General features: G+C 36.3%; 1 protein-coding gene across 1 annotated transcript; it reads right to left on the reverse strand.

Annotated features, from left to right (window-relative positions):
* Window positions 1–1,486: 1,486 nt before the first annotated feature.
* On the reverse strand, window positions 1,487–2,799 carry LOC120278719 (dof zinc finger protein 2-like). Its single transcript, XM_039285446.1, has 2 exons — window positions 2,589–2,799; window positions 1,487–2,486 (listed from the first exon to the last, which is right to left on the reverse strand). The coding sequence occupies exons 1-2, from the start codon at window positions 2,610–2,612 to the stop codon at window positions 1,572–1,574; spliced, it is 939 nt and encodes a 312-aa protein (XP_039141380.1). The 5' UTR covers window positions 2,613–2,799; the 3' UTR covers window positions 1,487–1,571.
* Between the last annotated feature and the right edge of the window lie 269 nt (window positions 2,800–3,068).

Consider the following 3,068-nt stretch of genomic DNA (forward strand, 5'->3'; position numbering starts at 1 on the left):
AACCACTTTTCTCTAGAACACCTCTAAATCAAAATATTATATTTTGATATTCTATTTTATTAAAAAAAAAAAGGGGAGACAAGATTAGACTCAAATTTATACGGTTCATATAATATTTAAAATTATTATGTGTACGTTTTCTTGCTTTAGATCTGGTAAGCCAAAATATGATATTTTGCCACTATTTTGTTGAAAAAATCAAGTCTGATAGTTAATCTGAGAACAAGTTCTAATGAAGTCATGAGTTAAATGGTTCATATAAATTCTAAACTAAAGCACATATCCTATTTTTTTCGCCTAATTTAGATGCTATAAACCCAAATACCATATTTTAACACTATTTCAATGAATAAAAACAATGTCATGATGCACATATATGAGAACAAAATATTCTTCTCATCATAAAAATAAACGCACTTATGTTTAAACATAACAAGCTATTTTGAAAAAATAATAAAACTATCACATGTATATAGAATAAGGATATATGCGATTTATGAAGGAGAGAGACAAAAGAAAAACAAGGGTTTAAATGAGAGCAATGACACTTGCATTACTTGCAAACAAAGTTTATGAAGAATCAAAGATACATAGTGAAGAAAATAAAGAAGGGGAAATAAATGCACAACAAACAATTAATAAATATTACAGAGAAGGAATGGGTGGAAGATGATTCAATATATATATTTTTATACTTAAATATGAAGAAGGTCATAATCCTAAAAATCCTTTGGTGTAGTACATGTTCCTAGACAAAAATATTATAATAACCAGTAAGAAAAGAGGAGAATGATTCCTTGTGTGCTATCATCCCTAGGGGAATGTTTGGGGGACCCCCACAAAAGAATGAAGGCATGCCACTTAAAATAAAAGAGAAATGGATCAGACTCACCATAATAATACATGGAAATGATTTTGTAGAACTTTGGGTTGGGCAGATGCACTTGGCCATTCCATTCTTCACCCTCTAGTTAGGGTAAGGGTTAGGGTTAGGGTTAGGGTTAGAGTTAGAACAGGAGTCCAACATATATAGTTATTAAACTAGTGCAAGAGTGAGTCACTTCCACTGTCTCTAAAAATGCATGTGAAGGCAAGCATGGGTTGGTGGTGTGTGTGGTCTTACCTACTTATTCTCATCTCTCTAACTTTGTGGTGCTTTCATGGCTGGAAGAATCTTTGTAAGAGTGATCATGATGAGACATGACAAACCTACATTTGCACAAATGAAATTAACAACAACAACAACAACACCAACAACAACACCACAAACAGCTAGCACAACACCTCTCAATCCATTAATCTTTCATATCTCAAGTCTCAAGTTTGAAAAAAAGAAAAAAATAAATAAAAGGAAAAAGATAAGAAAAAAGAGTGTCTATGTGTGTGTTCTTCATTCTTCTCTAACATCTCCATACATTAATATCTTTGAAGCCAACCTAAAAAGAAGCTTCACACATGAATTAAAATGTGAAAATTCAAAAACTGTTAGTCTTATCTTGACCCCAAAAAAAAAAAAACTCTTAAATTTAATAACAAATACTTATTATAATCAGAAGAGTGCTTTCTGTAATTCACCATGGACCAGCACCAGTACCACCACCACCACCACCACCACCACCACCCATCATTCCAGTCCAAAACCCTTGAGCATCACCTCCATGACCACCTCTGTTACTCTCATCCACCTGCCTTAAATCCTCAAAAGGAAACAAAAGCCTCCCTGCATTCTCTTGCACTGGATCATGAGGATTAAAACTCAAAGAAGCTGGTGGCTTGAACTCATGCAAACCAAACCCAGCAGGATAAGGCATCATACCAGCATCATTCATAGAAACAAATGGAGAACTACTACTCAACCCTCTCACAACCATCCCACTCCTCAACAACTCCATAGCTGACAAAGAAGAAGAAGAAGCAACAACTGAACAACCACTGCCATTGTTACCACTACTCTCCATGCTTGCCATCTCCCCATACTCTCCCATACTATTCCTAGGATTTGGAAAAGCCAAGTTCAGGTCTTGTCCTCTAATGGAAGGAAGAGTTGCTGATGTTGTTGTTGTGGTGGCCGTTGCTGTGGTGATGGTGGAGGTAGTGGTGGTGGTGCAAGAGGACGTGGTTCTCTTGTTCTTTCTAGAGCCACCACCCACAGGGACATTCCTTAGGGATCCACCTTCAGTCCAGTACCTTCTGCATGTCTTACAGAAATACCTTGGCTGTGTAAGGCTGTAGTTGTTGTAGTAGCAGAACTTTGTGTTGATGGAGTTGCACCTTGGGCAGTTTAAGGCTTGTTCTTTTTGTGGCCTTGTTTTCCTTTCCACCATCACTTGAGATCCTGTTGCTGTTGTTGCTGGTGTTGCTGGTGTTGCTGGTGTTGCTGCTGTTCTTGTGATTGTGTTGTTGTTCATGTTGTTGCTGCGGTTGGTGCTGTTTGTGTTTGAGTTTACTGCAATTAGTTCCTCCATGGGCTTGACCAAACCTATGCCCTGATCAACTTGATTGTTTGAATCATAAGAAAGAGAAAAAATAGAAAGGAAGCTAGAAAAACTGATGATATGAAATGAAGGTTGTGTTTTTTGATTAATTACCTGTGGCCACTGAGCTGTGTCCATGGAGAAGAGAAGAGAAGAGAAGAGTCCTTGGAGAAGATGAAGAGAAGATCAAGAAGGAGATGGTTCTAGAGAGAGGGAAAAAGAGAGAAGGAGAAAGAGGGGAAGTGGTGGAATGCTCTGGGATTTGGTTTGGAAATATTATATCAGACTTGTTGGCCTTAGATTTGAACAAAGTGTTTTCAATGAAAAGTATAGTAAATAGTAGTAGGAGTAGTAGTATAAGGTGCTTTACTTTGGAAGGAAGTGGGGAAGTCCGGAAGTGGAGCCATTTCCCCTGGTTTAGTCATTTGGCTCTATGTAATTTAGCCGTGAAATTTATAATTATTTTCAAAAATTAATAAAAATGGTATATATTTTTGTTCTTCTACTCTGAAGTCAATTTCCTGAAATATGCATTATAAATTAAAAATAATTGAAATGATGGTAGATTAGACTTAAATATAAAAAAAATTAATT

Source organism: Dioscorea cayenensis, chromosome 16 (genome assembly GCF_009730915.1).
Source record: "Dioscorea cayenensis subsp. rotundata cultivar TDr96_F1 chromosome 16, TDr96_F1_v2_PseudoChromosome.rev07_lg8_w22 25.fasta, whole genome shotgun sequence".
Classification (NCBI taxonomy): Eukaryota; Viridiplantae; Streptophyta; class Magnoliopsida; order Dioscoreales; family Dioscoreaceae; genus Dioscorea; species Dioscorea cayenensis.

What these genes read in the sequence shown, in the direction of transcription:
- LOC120278719 (XM_039285446.1), bottom strand. Translation starts at nt 2,612, where the DNA reads ATGGACACAGCTCAGTGGCCACAG. An exon ending in ACACAGCTCAGTGGCCACAG is followed by an intron (nt 2,487 to 2,588) that starts GTAATTAATCAA and finishes CAAGTTGATCAG; the next exon opens with GGCATAGGTTTGGTCAAGCC.